Source organism: Procambarus clarkii, chromosome 29, assembly GCF_040958095.1.
Source record: "Procambarus clarkii isolate CNS0578487 chromosome 29, FALCON_Pclarkii_2.0, whole genome shotgun sequence".
NCBI lineage: Eukaryota > Metazoa > Arthropoda > Malacostraca > Decapoda > Cambaridae > Procambarus > Procambarus clarkii.
This window is the reverse complement of record NC_091178.1, coordinates 19,003,326-19,023,077: the sequence shown is the minus strand read 5'-3', so window position 1 is coordinate 19,023,077 and position 19,752 is coordinate 19,003,326. Positions and strand designations below refer to the sequence as shown.

Sequence of the window (19,752 nt, the reverse complement as noted above, 5' to 3'; positions counted from 1 at the left end):
AAACAGGGCGTCTAGTATAAGGAAAGAAATCAGGGCACTAACGGAGGTAGACAGAGTAAGCATGTTCTGGAAAACTCATGAGAAGAAGATTCTGGATATGTGCACGGGAAGGCAGATAAGGATGTTAGAAGACCATTTCGGCCTAAAGGGGGAGGCATGATGAGATAGAGGATAGATGCGAGGCGCTGCAAACATGGTTAAGGGAACAAAAAGCAAAAGAAGAGAAGGAAGTAAAGTGCCAATGTGAGGAACAGGAAACACAGTGCAGCGAGGAGCTGAGGCTCTGCCTCAGAATGAAATGCCCGGAAGGTTGGAAGATGTTTCAGAGGAAACAGTTGACGCATCAAGTGACGAAGGAATCAACGTAAACTCAAGTAGCAGCAGGGAAAGCAGCCTTGAGAGACGCGAGATGGAACCGAAGATGAAACCGGAAGACAATGAGGTATGACTGCAACGTGAGGAGAGGCAGGCTCGGCTTGAACAGGCGAAAGCCAAAGCTGAGCAAGAGAAAGCTAAAGCCGAACAATAGAAAGCTAAAACCGAACAAGAAAAGGCTAAACCTGAATAGGAGAAACATAAAATTGGACAAGAGAAAGCTAAAGTTGAACAAGAGACAACCAAGACTGAACTGGCTAAGATAAAGGAGGAGGCCGCTAAAATAGAACAAGAGAGAATTAAGATGGCACGAAGGGAAAGTGAAGTGAAGAGTGAGACGAGCATAACAGTGGTAGACCCAGTGGAGCTTGGGGAGGACGAAATTATAGTACAACCAGGGAAGCCTGGGGTGAGAAATAGTTTGATAGATGGAAGGATAAACGCAAGTATCCTAAAACTCAGAAGAGTAGGTCAGGCACTTAGTCTGAATGTGAGGATGAAGAAGTTAAATGAGAAACTAATCGTGAACCAGGAAATCAAGAGTCCAGTCGAACCCCACAGAGGTAATGTGCCTGGTCCGAGAAACTCCAATATGAGTGGGGGGAGTCAGAGCCACTCAGGAATATATAGAAGAGACTTCTCACAAATGAGAAGTTACAATTGTAACAGATTAGGTCACTTGATGCAAGATTGTAGGTAGGGCAAGAGAGTTGTGATCCTGGCCATGTGTGACCCCCGAAATAAATGTATTGATGTATTCAAGGACAAACCACAGAAAGTAAAGTTAGTGAACGAGCGGTATAGGCCGTTCATGAGTAAAGGTTGGGTGTGTATAGAAGGACGTCCTGAGATAGAAGTTGATATCTTAAGGAATACCGGAGTTAATCAGAGCTTGATTACGAGAAGCATGATTGGGAATGATCGACTGTTAGCTGGCAGGTGGAAGATGAAGGTGTATGGGCTGCTGTCTGAGAGTGACATGCCTGTGTGTTCGCCTGGGCTGGCAGCCACCGCCACCTCCCTCAGTCAGCAACTGGCCGCCGGAGAGGATGGACGCGTCACTCCGCCCTCCAGATAGTCGCCTCATCTTAATTCTCTTATTTACGCTGTTATGATCTCAGCCTGCAGGAGAAACGAGTCTCCCTTCTTGAGAGTTATTCAGCAAGCCTGACCTAACTAGAAGGTCTAGCAAACATTGAGGTGATAACCCATATGAAAAAATGGCTGGTTGGATATGTAAAACAATTTAAGATTATGGGCAGTAAGTAAGGAAATAGATAAATGACTGGCTAGGAGATGTGGACATTTTGCTGGAGGCGTGAGGCTCGCTTCTGGAGGGGCTTTGACCTCACTTGAGTGCCAGACATCGCAGGGGGAAGCCGCGCTCCGTTGAGCTCCCGCCAGAAGGGAACCCCTAGTGATATATCTCTAAGAGAAGAGAAGTGTGCAGACGTACCAGCTGTGGAATCGAGCTGGGAACGTTGTGGTCTCAAGTCCTGGTCGACGAGCAGATATTAAATCGCCCAGAAGCATTATTGTGGGCTGTGTGGAGCGCCCTGACCAGACGCCGTCAGAGGGAAAGCGCCCTCGACCAGTTAATCTGTGGTAAGCACGATATACGCCAGTTCATAGTGATTGCATTGTAGTTTGGTCGTGTGCCCAGCGACAGTAGCAATGTTTATGTATAAGTTAGACATGTTTTAATAAGGCAGAAAGCCTGAAATAGGAGAGTGAAGAGGGAGGAACACGGAGCGACGTCCGCCCCCTCTGAGCGCTGGCGGAAGACTGAGGGAGCCGGGCTCTTGACGGAGGAAGACCCTCCCAGTGAGTGAGGACCGACACCAGGCGAGGTGGAGTATGGACCCGCCCAAAACGGGGGAGTCCACTCTCACTGTATGTAGAGGACAGATAGAGGTTTGAGGCAAGCATATTGTGTGGTTATTTTTGTTTATGTGTTAAAGGGGAACGTTTTATTGGAACGTCGATGGGTTGCAGGTTTGTCTTTGGGGAAGAAGTTGCTGAGAACTTCGAAGCCAGCAGATGATGTAGCTGATGAGACTCCAAGGTAGTGGAGCAGAGGACCTCGAGCTGTGAGGAGAAGCAGCAGTGAAGAGGAGTGTCACGTGCTTCTGTAGAGGTGGTGTAGCAGCCAAGAGAGCTGTGGAAGAACCTAACAGAAGGGTGAAGCACCGTAGTTACACAAGGAAACTTCATGATAGCAGCCGGGAGGAGCTGCAGAGGATCCTGGTAGTGAAGCCCGGAAGAACCTAAAGAAATAGGGTTGTGAACTTCCAGAGGTGGAAGGGGAAGTTCTGGTGGATTACTAGTAGGGAGTTGATAGTGTTTGGTTGTCATTAGCGTGCAAGACGCAGTGAGAGGTGAGTGACTGTTGGCATTCTTATGTCAAGGAATTTTTTATACTGAAGTATCAATGAACATTTATACTGGTGTATGTTATTGCATTCAAATGCTGATTTTCTATATATACATTATCTTGCTGATAGTGCAACAGTGTATGTAGGCTTCATCAACTTGAGGAGGTTAATAGTATCAGGTGGTGAACCAGGAGGTAGGGTACCACTTGATAAGCTGATAATAGAGTTCTGATGGTGTTGGAGTGCAACCTGATTGTGATATTATAGTGTATAGGATTCATTATTATTATATGTGTGTATGTATCGTGTATGTGCTTTGTTCAGTAAATGTGTCACAATTTGCTGGTGTTTGCCCTTGTCCTAGTGAGGCTTCCCAGGAGGTAGTAAAGAAGGAGAGAGAAAGAACCAAGAACCACTGCTGTGGACAGGGTAGGAGGTAATACTAGTAAGTCATAGGGGGATTGAGGAGATCATATCTCATAAGGAGAGAGTGGGGAGTCACAGCGGCTCGAGTGGGTGTGTGCACGTGACGACGAGGCTAAGTGTTGGAGCCGCATCCCCTGAACGTGTGACGTTGAGCCCCTCTCCAAGAGCCAGAAGCGCCAAGGGTGATCTCCTAGTATAAGCACTCTACCGAGTTGTGGGTTGGGTTGTCCGTAGAGGAAGATCAACGACGACTACACCAACCAACCCACAGTCTATAAAAAATTGGGGGCCTGTCCGGGATAGTGAACTGACACACCCACACCCTGTCCAAGAGTGGATTTGTACACCCTTGCTGAAATAGATAAACTGTGTGAACGCAGGTGTATATTCTCTCTTGGGAAGACTCGCAGGACAAAGATGGATAAGGTGCAAGCATTTGTGGAGTCAGGCAAGCCTGAGGACTTGGAAGGTTGCACGAGGGATCAATTGAAACAAATAGCAGAAAAATGTGGCATCAGGTTGAAAGCATCTAAAGTAGCTGGGATGAAGGATGAGATCCTGAGGCAGTCAAGAGCCAAAAGTGAAGCGGCAGAACAAGGAGCCCAGAAAGGAGCTGAAAGTGGAAAGGAGGATGATGGGCAGGATGACGTGAGATCCCAGGGATCAAGTAGGAGCAGCAGGAGTAGCCGCAGTAGCAGGAGTAGCCGAAATAGGAGCTTGGAGAGATTCCAGTTAGAGCTCCAGATGCAGCAACAACGAGAGGACAAGGAGAGACAGTTCCAGCTGGAAAAGATGAAATTGGAACTCCAGATGAAAAATGAAGCCGAGAAAACCAAACTGGAAGTAGAAAAAGAGAAAACCAGAATAAGAGAACTGGAGTTGGAACAAGAGAAAGAAAAAGAGAAAGCAAGACTAGAGGTCGAAAAAGAAAAAGCCCAGGTCGAAAAAGAAAAAGAGAGAACAAAACAAATGCAGATAGAAGCGAATAGAACCTTGGCTGAACAAAGGATTGAACATGGGTTGCCAGAGAGCACCACCCAGGTATCACACCCACCAGATGTTAGGGTTAGGGAGAAGGACATTCCCTTGTTTGTGCCCGAAGAGGCAGAGAGCTTCTTCGAGCATTTTGAGAAAGTAGCCAGCATCAAGGAGTGGCCACAGGAGGAATGGGCCCAGCTGGTCCAGTTAAGATTGACCGGTGCAGCCAGGGAGGCATACACCCAATTGTCACTGGAAGAGTGCCAGGATTATGCCACGGTAAAGAGCAGCATTTTGCGCTCGTTTCAGTTAACCTCAGAAGCTTATAGGAAGCGCTTCAGAGAAATGATCAAAGTTGGAGCATGTACGTTTGCTGAGACAGCAAGGGATCTGGAAAGACGATTCCAGAAGTGGATTGAGGCTGCTGGAGTTGGATCTTATGCTGACCTGAAGCAACTGATGGTCATGGAGAAGTTCTTGGAGATGATGCATCCCGAAACAAAGTTCAAGATCCAAGAAGCAGGGATAAAGGAGGTGAAAGATGCCGCAGAAAGGGCGGATATGATTACTGAAGCATACAAGAGCTTAAGGGAGAACAGAGTGAGAAGCGAGGCGAGACGCAGCAATGGCAGATCCAATGGAGTCTGGGGAGGAAGAAATTACGAGAGGCCCAGAAGAGTCTGGGATGAGAAAAATTTTGATAAATGGGCAGATAAAAGTAAGTACCCTAAAACTCAGAAGAGTAGGTCGCGCACTTCGTCTGGAAGTGAGGATGGAGGAGCTAAACGAGAAACTAATCGTTATCCAGGGAATCAAGAGTCCAGTAAAGCTCCACAGAGTACGAGTAGTACGTCTGGCCCGAGGAACTCCAATACGAGTGGGCAGAGTCAGAGCTACTCTGGTACGTATAGGAGAGATTTCTCCCAGATGAGATGTTACAATTGTAACGGATTGGGTCACGTGATGCGAGATTGTCGGCAGGGCAAGAGAGTTGTGACCCTGGCCATGTGTGACCCCCGAAGTAAATATACTAATGTGTTCCGAGACAAACCACAGAAGGTGAACTTAGTGAACGAGAGGTATAGGCCATTCATGAGCAAAGGTTGGATCAGTGTAGGAGGCCAACCTGAGGTAGAAGTTGGTATCTTAAGAGATACCGGAGCTAATCAGAGCTTGATTACGAGAAGCCTGATTGGGAATGATCGACGGTTAGCTGGCAGGAGTAGGATGAAAGTATATGGGTTATTGTCTGAGAGTGACATGCCCGTATGTACTGTCCAGCTAAGGTCGGAATATGTGTCGGCAGAGGTGATGTTGGGAGTGTGCCCCGACATACCTATTCCAGGAGTCCAAGTGATCCTAGGGAATGACTTGTGCGGGACAAAGGTGTTGACAAGAGTCATGGCGGAGACTGTGCCAGAGGAGAGCCCAGAAGGCCACGGCACGGGTGGGACACCTGAGAGTGTGAACCTGACTGACATCCAAGGAGATGAGTCAGGAGACCGCCAAGCCATTGAGTACCCTGTCTCGGTAGTGATGAAGACAGAGGTGGCCGACAAGGAAGACGCTGGAGAAGATGAGACAGTGTCAATTAAACCGGTAGAAGATATCGATGTAGATATAGCATGGCTATTTGATGAAGGTCCAGCCCAGGAAAATGGAGTCTCGGTGAGGTCAAAAGTGAAGATGACCCAGCCGAAGAAGACTCATGTGAAGAGAGCGGACCTGAGTAGAGCCCAGACTGCTGAAATTAAGAGTCGGAAAGTGAATGCAACTGTGCTGAGTAGGAATGAGGAAGGATGTGGACATACAGAGGACGAGAGTAGAGCGTCAAGTTGTCCACGAGCACAGAGGCATTTGGGTAGTAGAGTTAAGTTGTTTGAGATGTCAGGAGTTGACATGTTTCACAGAAACCGTAGAGTAGAGATAGTGAAGAAGAGTAATAGCCGGGAAAATGAAAGGAGAAGAGACAGTATGTGTGGAGAGATGCTTACGAGCACTCTAGGAGAGGTAGAGCGACATGCACAGTCGAGTGCTATTGGTTGTAGTATGGTGCCCGAAGAAACTTTTAGGGAACGAAGAAGAGTTGAAGGAGAAGAAATGGAGTGGTATAGAGGTGAGAAGTGTGGGAAGAGGATGATGATGCAAGCATGGAGGAATAGAGGAAAGCCGAGGACTCGGTGGGAGTCAAACAGGATGAGGTCTCGGATAAATGAGACGAAAGGGAGGATAGTCGGTGAAGACGAGGGAGTGAAGTATGATGACAGGAGGCGGAAGTATAATGGCAGTAGATGGAAGTGTGAAGACGACAGAGGAGGTACAGACAGCAGATGTCTGACTCTGGACGGGAAGAGAAGAAGACGAGGAAACGGAGGGTGGAGACAGTAAGTAGAGTGGACCAATGGATTGCAGGCGTCCAAGGAGGACAGCCTAGCCAAGAGGTGCCAGAGAGGTCAGATCATTTGTGAGAAGAACATGTTCCTGGAGAGTTGTGAGCCGGATGTTGCAAGGAGCAACGAACTAATTGTAGACTCCTAAGGGAGTATATGGGGTGAAGAACGAGACAGCGTGGTGGCGGATGTATTATCCCGAGCTTTGCAACTGGAATAACTCTCAAAAATAAGGGGAGGGGAGTGTTATGATCTCAGCCTGCAGGAGAAACGAGTCTCCCTTCTTGAGAGTTATTCAGCAAGCCTGACCTAACTAGAAGGTCTAGCAAACATTGAGGTGATAACCCATATGAAAAAATGGCTGATTGGATATGTAAAACAATTTAAGATTATGGGCAGTAAGTAAGGAAATAGATAAATGACTGGCTAGGAGATGTGGACATTTTGCTGGAGGCGTGAGGCTCGCTTCTGGAGGGGCTTTGACCTCACTTGAGTGCCAGACATCGCAGGGGGAAGCCGCGCTCCGTTGAGCTCCCGCCAGAAGGGAACCCCTAGTGATATATCTCTAAGAGAAGAGAAGTGTGCAGACGTACCAGCTGTGGAATCGAGCTGGGAACGTTGTGGTCTCAAGTCCTGGTCGACGAGCAGATATTAAATCGCCCAGAAGCATTATTGTGGGCTGTGTGGAGCGCCCTGACCAGACGCCGTCAGAGGGAAAGCGCCCTCGACCAGTTAATCTGTGGTAAGCACGATATACGCCAGTTCATAGTGATTGCATTGTAGTTTGGTCGTGTGCCCAGCGACAGTAGCAATGTTTATGTATAAGTTAGACATGTTTTAATAAGGCAGAAAGCCTGAAATAGGAGAGTGAAGAGGGAGGAACACGGAGCGACGTCCGCCCCCTCTGAGCGCTGGCGGAAGACTGAGGGAGCCGGGCTCTTGACGGAGGAAGACCCTCCCAGTGAGTGAGGACCGACACCAGGCGAGGTGGAGTATGGACCCGCCCAAAACGGGGGAGTCCACTCTCACTGTATGTAGAGGACAGATAGAGGTTTGAGGCAAGCATATTGTGTGGTTATTTTTGTTTATGTGTTAAAGGGGAACGTTTTATTGGAACGTCGATGGGTTGCAGGTTTGTCTTTGGGGAAGAAGTTGCTGAGAACTTCGAAGCCAGCAGATGATGTAGCTGATGAGACTCCAAGGTAGTGGAGCAGAGGACCTCGAGCTGTGAGGAGAAGCAGCAGTGAAGAGGAGTGTCACGTGCTTCTGTAGAGGTGGTGTAGCAGCCAAGAGAGCTGTGGAAGAACCTAACAGAAGGGTGAAGCACCGTAGTTACACAAGGAAACTTCATGATAGCAGCCGGGAGGAGCTGCAGAGGATCCTGGTAGTGAAGCCCGGAAGAACCTAAAGAAATAGGGTTGTGAACTTCCAGAGGTGGAAGGGGAAGTTCTGGTGGATTACTAGTAGGGAGTTGATAGTGTTTGGTTGTCATTAGCGTGCAAGACGCAGTGAGAGGTGAGTGACTGTTGGCATTCTTATGTCAAGGAATTTTTTATACTGAAGTATCAATGAACATTTATACTGGTGTATGTTATTGCATTCAAATGCTGATTTTCTATATATACATTATCTTGCTGATAGTGCAACAGTGTATGTAGGCTTCATCAACTTGAGGAGGTTAATAGTATCAGGTGGTGAACCAGGAGGTAGGGTACCACTTGATAAGCTGATAATAGAGTTCTGATGGTGTTGGAGTGCAACCTGATTGTGATATTATAGTGTATAGGATTCATTATTATTATATGTGTGTATGTATCGTGTATGTGCTTTGTTCAGTAAATGTGTCACAATTTGCTGGTGTTTGCCCTTGTCCTAGTGAGGCTTCCCAGGAGGTAGTAAAGAAGGAGAGAGAAAGAACCAAGAACCACTGCTGTGGACAGGGTAGGAGGTAATACTAGTAAGTCATAGGGGGATTGAGGAGATCATATCTCATAAGGAGAGAGTGGGGAGTCACAGCGGCTCGAGTGGGTGTGTGCACGTGACGACGAGGCTAAGTGTTGGAGCCGCATCCCCTGAACGTGTGACGTTGAGCCCCTCTCCAAGAGCCAGAAGCGCCAAGGGTGATCTCCTAGTATAAGCACTCTACCGAGTTGTGGGTTGGGTTGTCCGTAGAGGAAGATCAACGACGACTACACCAACCAACCCACAGTCTATAAAACGCTTACTGCCTTAATAAAATATACCTAATATACCTATAAACACTTGCCACGATCGCTGGGCACACAATCAACTACAGGCAAACACTACCAACTGGTCAAATAGCCTTACCACAAAATTTTATCTGGTGCAGGGCGTGTTCAGGTCTCGGCCTCCGACGTTGGCGATCTCTGTCGCCTCCAAAATCGCTATTAAACTTCTTCACCAGCCTCTCGTGGTCCTGACTCGAGCACTAAGTTGTCCCCAGGCTTCACACACGAACGCCTGACTAGTTCCTCCTCTTGACGGACCACAAAACTAGAGATTCTTCCCTCACTGCCAGGGACACAAAGGCAATGCAACCTCCTCTCCCGACTCATATTGCTCCAGTGAGGTCAAGATGTCTGCAGTGAGCCTCATACTTTGCCAACAAACTCTCGACATCTCATGTCAAGTCATTTATTTACATATTTATCCTCTGCCCTTGCTTTTAACAATTTATCAACATTAGCCTAGTATTTAATATATACTCACATGTCTACATTTCCTTTGACCTCTCAGTTCAGTCTGGTTTGGTGAATAACTCTCACAAGGGGTAGACTCGTTTTTCAGGCTATCTGGGGACATAACAGTATATAAATAAAAATATAAATGTTCATTTGTTCAAAATCACGAATCTCTGAAAGTTCTTCACTGATTGCTTTCAAATTTTCACACAACGTTCCATTCGCATCCGAGCGAGTTTTTATATACGTACTATATAGATGTCACGTCTGTGACGGGAAAACACATGCTTTTCCTGAAAAACTGTGTTTTTCATGTGAAGAAAATCGTCGAAACGTCTTTACCAATTGCTTCAAAATTTTGACACAATGTTGCAATTGAATAGGCACGTGTTTTTATATACCTACTAAATACATGCCTTACCTGTGACAGGAAAAAACTTTTTTTTTTAAATAACATCAAATTGCAAATATGTAAGAGCAACACACGATGTAATCTCCAATAGTCCTTCACCGTTTGCTTTGAAATTTTGACGCAATATTGCATTCGAATACGTGCATGCTTTTATATACCTACTATATAGATACTACACCTGTGACAGATAAAAACATGCATTTTTTTAACAGTGCCATCTGTTGCACGTAAGAGCAACACACATTATACGAAATATGTTACAATATCATTTCAATGTTTACGATTGCATTGACAAATTAAATTTTCATAGATTTCCATTGATTTTCATTTTGATGTAATTTTTTTGTGTGAATTTGCGTTGGAATTGAGCTGTGTTGCTTACCATACCGTTCATTTCATGAGTATAAGTATAGATGCCACACACATGTGACTGGTAAAAACATTTTTTTGGTTTAAAAACAATGCCATCTGTTGCATGTAAGCACAATTCACGCTATACTAAATATATTAAGATTACATTTCAATGTTTACGATTTCATTGATAAATTAAATTTTCATAAATTTCGATTTATTTTCATTTTGATTGAATTATTTTGTGTGACATTGCATTGGAATTGAGCTTTGTTGTTTACCACCCTGTTCATTTCATGTTTATTTCATGGGTATGTTTTTTTTTTACTTTTTTATTTTGTTTTCGTTTCGTTTTTTAGCTGTTTTTCTTACATTTCAGTGATGGGAAAATCAGAAAATTTGATGCTCTCAATTTTCTGATGGGAACATCACATCATTTGGGAATGCATCGGAAGAGACAGTGGGGAGGATGAAAAGACAGGAGTGGGGGAAGGTGGGTAGAAGAAAGGGAGGGGCGAGGAGGGTAATTGTTGGGAGGACCAGGGGGACGGGGGGGTGGGGAATGGTTAGGAGGATGAGGGAATGGTGGAGCAATTAATTCACGAAAAACAATTAATTCATGAAAACTTGGCTTATTAGGCAAATTGGGCCTTGCATAGTAGGCTGAGAAGTGCGTTCTGGCTACTAGGTACGACATATATATATATATATATATATATATATATATATATATATATATATATATATATATATATATATATATATATATAATTCAGTTGCATATTGTCCTGGGGACCATTCAGGCTTGTTCGCATATATATATATATATATATATATATATATATATATATATATATATATATATATATATATATATATATATATATGACTCAGATGAATTAATTGATCTAAAAAGCCATCTAGAGAGAGAGTCAGTACTCCGATTTACACATGAAAATAGTGAAAATAACAGTCTGCCATTCCTGGATGTACTAATAACAAAAACAGGAACCTCTTTAAGCACCAACGTATATACCAAGCCCACCAACATAGGATTATGCCTGAACGGTAGAAGTGAGTGCCCCCAAAGATACAAAGCCAGTGTTCTCAATGCTTATATTCGTCGAGCGCTTACCCACTGCTCCGAATGAATCAATGTGAGTAGAGATTTTGAAAGAGTAACTCAGGTATTGGTGAACAACGGATATAGCAACGCGGAAATAAACGCTGCTATAAGAAGACACTTGGACCGTTGGTATAATTCAGAACCTAGAACAGAAACCACAATACCTCCAATAAAATTATATTACAAATCAACCATGCACAGTGAACATATAAAAGAGGAAAGAATAATGAAAGAAATAATCCGTAAAGGAGTAAAAAGCACTATTCCTAACCAAAACATAGACCTGATCATATTCTACAAAACCAAGAAGACTTCCGAACTCCTTATCAAAAAGAGCCCGAAACCGACGGAGAACCCTCTACAGGAGTCAAGCGTTGTATACATGTACACTTGCCCCAACGAAGGATGTAACCTTCAATCTAAGTACATAGGTATGACGTCGACCAAGCTGACGAGGCGTTTGACAAGTCATCTTCAATCCGGTGCCCCCAGGAATCACATGAGACAAGCCCATGACATCACCCTAACAAGAGAAATGTTGATAAAAAATACCTGTATAATAGACAAAACCCAGATGCAAGAAGATTACAAATTCTTGAGGCAATTCACATAAGAAAAGAACAACCTACCATGAACACCCAAATCACGGAACTATTTACTCTACCCACCATGAGAGTAAGGACAAGACCAGAACATAACGATGCCAACACAGAAGACACTGTTCAACATCACAGGCCAATTACACCTGATTAATCTTTGTATGTAGATAGGAGCTGCCTCGTATGGGCCAATAAGCCTTCTGCAGCCTCTATGTTTCACCTCACATTTATCCCTTATGTATCCCCCATGTTTTTACCTTTATTGTTTTATCACCTGACCTAGTGCGGGTATAAATCAACCAGTTCTGAAAATTCTTTTCACTTGAGAATGAACCATGGAGGTTCGAAACGTTGTGCAAATTGTATAAATAAGTGTAATACATTCTATAGTAATTAACTTTTTTCTTCACTTTGAAATTACGAAAATAAGTTTTGGAGAACTCCTCTTTCAGCTAAGCCCAGATGCTAAGAAAACAGTTAAAGGGATAGAAGCCCTACATCAGAAGATAGTAAATACAGAATATGCGGACATATTTAATGAGACATGTTTAAAAGGAAGCCTGCTGCCAGTATACTCCAATATATATATATATATATATATATATATATATATATATATATATGCGAACAAGCCTGAATGGTCCCCAGGACAATATGCAACTGAAAACTCACACCCCAGAAGTGACTCGAACCCATACTCCCAGGAGCAACGCAACTGGTATGTACAAGACGCCTTAATCCACTTGACCATCACGACCAGACAATAATGAGGTGATAGCCGAGGCTATTTGAACCACCCCACCGCCGGCACTCGGATAGTAATCTTGGGCATAGCATTTTACCAAATCACCTCATTCTTTGGGGCACACGTGAGGAACACAAATGCGAACAAGCCTGAATGGTCCTCAGGACAATATGCAACTGAAAACTCACACCCCAGAAGTGACTCGAACCCATACTCCCAGGAGCAACGCAACTGGTATGTACAAGACGCCTTAATCCACTTGACCATCACGACCGGACAATAATGAGGTGATAGCCGAGGCTATTTGAACCACCCCACCGCCGGCACTCGAATAGTAATCTTGGGCATAGCATTTTACCAAATCACCTCATTCTTTGGGGCACACGTGAGGAAGTTTTGAGTTGCATATTGTCCTGGGGACCATTCAGGCTTGTTCGCATTTGTGTTCCTCACGTGTGCCCCAAAGAATGAGGTGATTTCGTAAAATGCTATGCCCAAGATTACTATCCGAGTGCCGGCGGTGGGGTGGTTCAAATAGCCTCGGCTATCACCTCATTATTGTCCGGTCGTGATGGTCAAGTGGATTAAGGCGTCTTGTACATACCAGTTGCGTTGCTCCTGGGAGTATGGGTTCGAGTCACTTCTGGGGTGTGAGTTTTCAGTTGCATATTGTCCTGGGGACCATTCAGGCTTGTTCGCATTTGTGTTCCTCACGTGTGCCCCAAAGAATGAGGTGATTTGGTAAAATGCTATGCCCAAGATTACTATCCGAGTGCCGGCGGTGGGGTGGTTCAAATAGCCTCGGCTATCACCTCATTATTGTCCGGTCGTGATGGTCAAGTGGATTAAGGCGTCTTGTACATACCAGTTGCGTTGCTCCTGGGAGTATGGGTTCGAGTCACTTCTGGGGTGTGAGTTTTCAGTTATATATATATATATATATATATATATATATATATATATATATATATATATATATATATATATATATATATATATATATTGTGACGATAATCTCCTTCAAGAGATTGAGCCTGCTCTTCCCTCCAAAAATACATCACTACAAATATATAAAACTACTATGAAAGAAATGTCCAACAACGACAACAACATCTCCAAGGTTTGCCAGAGCGCAAAACGTATGCAGCCAGGGACACCTGCTCAGCCTCAAACCGCCAAACTACCTGTCTTGTTGCCGGCTACTCGCTGATTGGCCGCCGGTCTGGCTGCAACTGCACTCCACCCCCCCATACTACTTGATGTCTGGGGCCGCCACGACCTCAGTCCTCAGAATATTCAGTGCTTTCATACGGTTAACACTTCTTCCTGGTAGACTAAGCGCTTGGCTTACGTGTACTAAGAGAGGTGATAGCTTAAAGCCAATATTCCCGCACCTCTCATTTTATTATATATTGCACAGCTTGTTATTGCTCACTTGTCTTAACGTAACTTTTCATTTTGTCATTTACTTATTTATATTATTTTGATTGATTGATTTTATTATACGAATTTGTATATCCATTTTATTCATGTTTTGTTTATCTAACGTAATTAAAATTCCATTGTTAAAATTTACTTGTGTTTTGTGTGTCTTCTCCTTACCTTACCACAGACGAAGTTCCAGATTTTCTATTTTTTTTTTATTCTATGTGACGAGGCCATACCCCTAGTTTTGAACAGCCGAACACCAACGCGTTACCGTCACATATTATATGGGGGCCTGTCCTAGGAGCTTCACTCAGGTACTGGTGCCAAGTGGTAATTTATGGTAAGCGTATTTAACTTTGTTAACGTTGCTTTTACTATTTCTCATATTCAATTTCATTTTTATATGGTGTCGTGTATTGTGCATTACGAGAGTAACATATGGTGAAGGTGAGACAACTTTGGATTACGTGGTGACTGTAGGCCGCAGTCATACTCTTAATTGGTCATCTCTCCCTCCGTGTTATTACTCGTGTTTACCATCTTTGTCCCTTGGATATTTCTCATTTTGACAGATCATCATATTGGTACCCTGGTACTGTGGTCTGCCCCGGGTCAAGAGCACCGAATCTTCTGCAATCTGACTGTAGGAGGACAAAGAGGGCCATAGTTCCTCTAGCTCGAACTTTAGTTGCTGAATTGGGACCTCAGCAGCAGTTCTCGTCACCAGTTGACACCTCGCACCCCTACACGTCAGTCAGAGATGATGATACATACAACGGTAGGGAATTAGCTTACTTTTTCAGAGCACAAAAGTTCGCTAATTCTGTAAGTATCATATTAAATTCAGTAGGAAAAACTTGCTTTATGTCCTATAGAGACTCGGCAAGGTATGCCTACATCCTTGGACTACCAATTTTACTTTTGAGGCAATTAACTGTTTCATTTGTTTTCGAAACTCTATTTCATTTGTTAGTAGGATTTTCTTGCCCTTATCCTCTTACATGAGTACCGGGTACAAGATTTCCTGCGCCCTTGATTTAAATTAATCATTTACCACCTTGTACTTAACTTTAATTGTTAAAGATCCCACAGGATAGGTACCAGTTGCCACGTTGTCCTGTTTCTGACATTCACTATAACTGAATATTCGTGTATATTTATTTGCTAATTTCACCATGTTTCGTCTCCAAGCTTTCCGTGCAAATCCAGCAGGTGAAATAGGGACTTTAAGTCGTGCCAAGAGGACTGAATTACAAACTCTTGCACATGAGTATCAACTAGAAGTTCCCTACCAAGCCAACAAAAATGACCTACACAACCTGTTGCTGGATTACTATTTAGAGCAAGGTAAGATAGACTCTGAAACTCATGAAACTTACTATATTGCAGATAAAACTGATTTGGCAACGATGAAACTCAAACTAGAGCTGGCCAAGATTGAAGAACGAACAGCTGCCATACGGAGGGAAGAACAAGAACGAGAAATCACCCTCAAAGAACGCGAAGCTGCTTTGAGGAGAGAAGAACACGAACGTGAAACTGCCTTGAGGAAGGAAGAACACGAACGACAAATCGCCCTCAAAGAACGTGAAGCTGCCTTGAGGAGAGAAGAACAAGAACGTGAGGTTGCAATACTCCGTGAACGTGAACGAGTACAGCTTGAAACCAAACAACGCGAGTTGGAGATGCAACGTGAACATGACAAGCAACAAGCGACTCTGGCTCTAGAGTGTCGTCAACGAGAATACACGTTGGAAACTTCACACCTCGCTCAACGCCAGCAAGCTACTGCCAATCTTCCCGTCAGTTTTAATATATCACATGCAAGTAAGTTAATGCCATCCTTTGTAGAAGCAGAAGTTGATGTGTTTTTTACCACCTTTGAAACCCTTGCTAATCAACTCAGTTGGCCTGTCGACCAATGGGCCACACTTCTCAGAGTCCATCTTACAGGTAGAGCTGCAGTCACACTCAGTACTTTGGCGTCTGAGAATGACTACCACACTCTGAAACAAGCAGTGTTGGACGCCTACCTCCTCTCTACTGAAAGTTATAGAAGGAAATTCCGTGACCACCTGAAGGCAAGTACCACTACCTTCCTTGAGTTTGCTAACACAAAACGGAGATATTTCATGAAATGGCTGGAAGCAGCACATGTCTCTACTTTTACAGAACTCGTCAACCTGATGTTAGTTGAAGTATTCTTGAGGCGTGTGCCGCCTCCTGTCCGTCTCTACTTAGCAGATAAAGAAGAAACCGACTACCTGAAGTGTGCTAAGTCGGCTGACACTTACAGCCTCATCCACCGGCTGACACCCGAACCATCCTCCAGTAAGAAGTCTTGGTACAGTTACGAGAAAGTGAGCCCTGATCAAGCTGGTTCGCAACTGTACTGCAAGTATTGTAGACTCTATGGACATACCATAGACAAGTGTGGTAAGTCTCAATACAAGGGAACCACCGACCAACAAAAACCCAAACCAACTCCTCCTAAGTCCGGTAAGCATGTGATGAATGTTGGTGTTGATGTTAATGATCTTTCTCTTTTCAGTAACCACCTGTATACTGGAACTGTCTCTGCCAACGGTTCAAATCCGGAGGGACGTTTCAAATTGAAGATCTTGAGGGACACAGCGGCTCTTCAATTGATCATCTTGAAGTCGGCTGTGCCCAACATCGTCTACACCGGAGAAACTGTCTTCATCACTGACCTCACTGCTACCACTCCATACCCTCTCGCCAGAGTCCACCTGGATTGTCCCTACGTGAACGGAGAAGTCCAAGTCGCCGTCAGGGAAAAGCCTTTTCCCATGCCTGGAGTGTAACTTCTCCTAGGCAACGACTTGGTAGAAGACCTGCAACCGACCAACCTGATCGTCATGGACAAACCCCAGGTGTGTAACTCTGTGCCAAGTAACCCTATTCTAGAGTATGTTCCAGCAGAGGTTCAAGAGAGTGATGAAGTTTCTCCTCCGGTTCTTGTGACCACCCGTGCACAAGCCGCACGTCCACAGCCAGCTGACTCTACTGCTACCGCTGTCCCTCAAGACCCTCAGAAACTACCCCCGCATCTGACCAAGTTGGAGTTCTGTAAGTTGCAGAGGGAAGATCTTACTTTAACACCATTGTTTTTCCAGGCTAAGACTCAACCCGACAGTATTCCTGGGTTCTTCCTAGAGAACGACTTGCTCTACTGCAGATATAGACCCAGTAAACTGAAGGAGGAGGACGATTGGGCCAACATCGAACAACTTGTGATTCCTACCAGTCTGCGGCCCACTATTCTACACCTGGCCCACGGAGCATTCTCCCACTACGGCTTCAACAAGACTTACCATGGAATTCGTCAAGACTACTACTGGCCAGGTATGGTAAATAGCGTCAAACAGTACGTAAAACAGTGTCATACATGTCAGATGGCAGGCAAACCGAACATCTCCATTCCCAGAGCGCCACTGATTCCCATACAGGTGCCTGCGGAACCTTTCCACAGACTCATAATAGACTGTGTTGGTCCTTTACCTCGGACCAGTTCAGGTAACGCCTACATCCTAACCATCCTGTGTCCTACCACCAGATTTCCCATAGCAGTACCAGTGAAGAACATCACGGCTGCTACGGTTGTAAAACATCTATTGAAGATCTTCACTCAATACGGATTTCCCAGGGAGATTCAGAGCGACTGTGGTACCAACTTCACCAGTGATCTCTTCAAAAGGACACTGGAGGAGTTCAACATCAAACAGGTATTGTCCAGCCCCTATCATCCTGCTTCACAGGGTTCTCTTGAACGTAGTCATCAGACTATCAAAGCACTCTTGAAAAAGTTTTGTAGTGAAACCTCTAAGGATTGGGATAAGCAAATCGCCCTTATAATGTGTATTTACAGAAGTCTCCCCAATGAGTCCCTAGGAGTATCTCCTTATGAGATGCTCTACGGCCGTAAGTGCCGTACTCCCCTTAAGGCTTTCAAAGACTCTCTCCGAGATGCCACCTTCAGTGAGCATCAGAATGTGCCCCAGTTTCTTCAAAACCTTCAACACATTCTAGAGAGAGTCCACCGTTTTGCCCATGATAATCTATTGAAAGCCCAGGAGAGGATGAAGACTCATTACGATCAGACCAGCAAAGTACGAAAATTTAAGCCAGGAGACTTCATTCTAGCATACTTCCCTATCCCAGGTTCACCTTTACAAAACAGGTTTTCAGGACCCTACCGCGTCAAAGAGTGCAGAAGTAACAACAACTACGTCATAGAGACTCCAGATCGGCGGAAACCCTCTCCACCACCTGCTCAGACCCTTAAAAGAGATGGTAATTTCGGAGTATTTAAATACCACAAAGATCACCACCTCCCAAGAGCACTAGAGCAAGTGAGGGGTCATATAGACGTTAATTTCATCAAGTCCCTGTTAATATGGGAAGACACAGTGTCTATGCTTAAGGCTCACTTGCTCTAGTGCTCTTGGGAGGTGGTGATCTTTGTGGTATTTAAATACTCCGAAATTACCATCTCTTTTAAGGGTCTGAGCAGGTGGTGGAGAGGGTTAAGGCGTACCTGTTATGCCAGTTGCTGGAAGGCTTCTGTGCTGGCTAGGGTTCGAGTCTCCTGGTGGGAAAGTGTTCTAAAGTTGTATACTTGACTCTCGTGTTTAGGAGAGTTGTGCCTTAAGCATAGACACTGTGTCTTCCCATATTAACAGGGACTTGATGAAATTAACGTCTATATGACCCCTCACTTGCTCTAGTGCTCTTGGGAGGTGGTGATCTTTGTGGTATTTAAATACTCCGAAATTACCATCTCTTTTAAGGGTCTGAGCAGGTGGTGGAGAGGGTTAAGGCGTACCTGTTATGCCAGTTGCTGGAAGGCTTCTGTGCTGGCTAGGGTTCGAGTCTCCTGGTGGGAAAGTGTTCTAAAGTTGTATACTTGACTCTCGTGTTTAGGAGAGTTGTGCCTTAAGCATAGACACTGTGTCTTCCCATATTAACAGGGACTTGATGAAATTAACGTCTGTATGACCCCTCACTTGCTCTAGTGCTCTTGGGAGGTGGTGATCTTTGTGGTATTTAAATACTCCGAAATTACCATCTCTTTTAAGGGTCTGAGCAGGTGGTGGAGAGGGTTAAGGCGTACCTGTTATGCCAGTTGCTGGAAGGCTTCTGTGCTGGCTAGGGTTCGAGTCTCCTGGTGGGAAAGTGTTCTAAAGTTGTATACTTGACTCTCGTGTTTAGGAGAGTTGTGCCTTAAGCATAGACACTGTGTCTTCCCATATTAACAGGGACTTGATGAAATTAACGTCTATATGACCCCTCACTTGCTCTAGTGCTCTTGGGAGGTGGTGATCTTTGTGGTATTTAAATACTCCGAAATTACCATCTCTTTTAAGGGTCTGAGCAGGTGGTGGAGAGGGTTAAGGCGTACCTGTTATGCCAGTTGCTGGAAGGCTTCTGTGCTGGCTAGGGTTCGAGTCTCCTGGTGGGAAAGTGTTCTAAAGTTGTATACTTGACTCTCGTGTTTAGGAAAGTTGGGCCATATATATATATATATATATATATATATATATATATATATATATATATATATATATATATATATATATATATTGGTAGCAGTCTTTTTTATAAACATATATTATTAAATATGACCGAAAAAGTAATATTAATAATTCTAACACGAATTTTCTCAATATTTCTTATGTTTCTTTTCACTGTTGATAGTAACTGAAAAATCAATTCTCCAAAATTCATTTTTATTTCTAGTCTGACACGACACATGAACGCGTTTCGTAAAAACTTATTACATTTTCAAAGACTTTAGTTTACACACACACAACTATAACCTGTA

The 19,752-nt window shown here is 44.3% G+C and overlaps 2 protein-coding genes across 2 annotated transcripts in view; both read left to right on the top strand.

Moving 5' to 3' along the window:
- The window catches only part of LOC123765117 (uncharacterized), a 936,064-nt gene that overhangs the window by 344,401 nt on the left and 571,911 nt on the right, over nucleotides 1-19,752 (top strand). The window lies entirely within an intron of this gene.
- On the top strand, nucleotides 3,765-8,200 carry LOC138369812 (uncharacterized). The gene is made up of 2 exons (XM_069333555.1): nucleotides 3,765-7,286; nucleotides 7,677-8,200. Exon 1 carries the CDS (start codon nucleotides 3,921-3,923, stop codon nucleotides 6,540-6,542), a length of 2,622 nt encoding a protein of 873 aa, XP_069189656.1. The 5' UTR covers nucleotides 3,765-3,920; the 3' UTR covers nucleotides 6,543-7,286; nucleotides 7,677-8,200.